General features: G+C 39.5%; 1 protein-coding gene across 1 annotated transcript; it reads right to left on the reverse strand.

The window, feature by feature from the left end:
- Positions 1-5: 5 nt before the first annotated feature.
- Positions 6-391, reverse strand: LOC104775198 (TP53-regulating kinase; the record flags this gene model as incomplete). Its single annotated transcript, XM_010499417.1, has 3 exons — positions 303-391; positions 108-221; positions 6-11 (listed from the first exon to the last, which is right to left on the reverse strand). Coding segments are annotated over exons 1-3 (183 nt in total), but the record flags the coding sequence as incomplete, so codon positions are not given.
- Between the last annotated feature and the right edge of the window lie 4 nt (positions 392-395).

A 395-nucleotide genomic window follows, 5' to 3' on the forward strand; every position in this document is an offset into this window, starting at 1 on the left:
CACCTAGCCTCCTATATTCAACAACATATAAGACGAACACTTAACCTCCTTTTCTCTCATGATATAAGCAAAGAAACAAGAATAAGGTGATACAGAACAAAACCAACCGCATTCATCCGCTTAAGTGTGAGTTTTGCATCCAAAACCGGGTGTCTGTACTTCTTCGGGAATCGTTCTTTCACGATGGATCTTCTTCCAGCAAATGTAGACTCAAACACCCTCTGAAGAAGATAAAACAGTAAAGACTTAGTCTTGTCACAAAAAGCAAAAACATAAACACTGATTCAACCATACACACTTACAGCTTCGGCTCCTTGTTTTATCAGAACGAGAGATTCATTCCCAACGTTTTCCTCACAATCCATCCTTAAAAGTTCTCACGAGTCTGTCTACAC

This window comes from Camelina sativa, unplaced genomic scaffold, assembly GCF_000633955.1.
Source record: "Camelina sativa cultivar DH55 unplaced genomic scaffold, Cs unpScaffold10038, whole genome shotgun sequence".
Taxonomy (NCBI): Eukaryota; Viridiplantae; Streptophyta; class Magnoliopsida; order Brassicales; family Brassicaceae; genus Camelina; species Camelina sativa.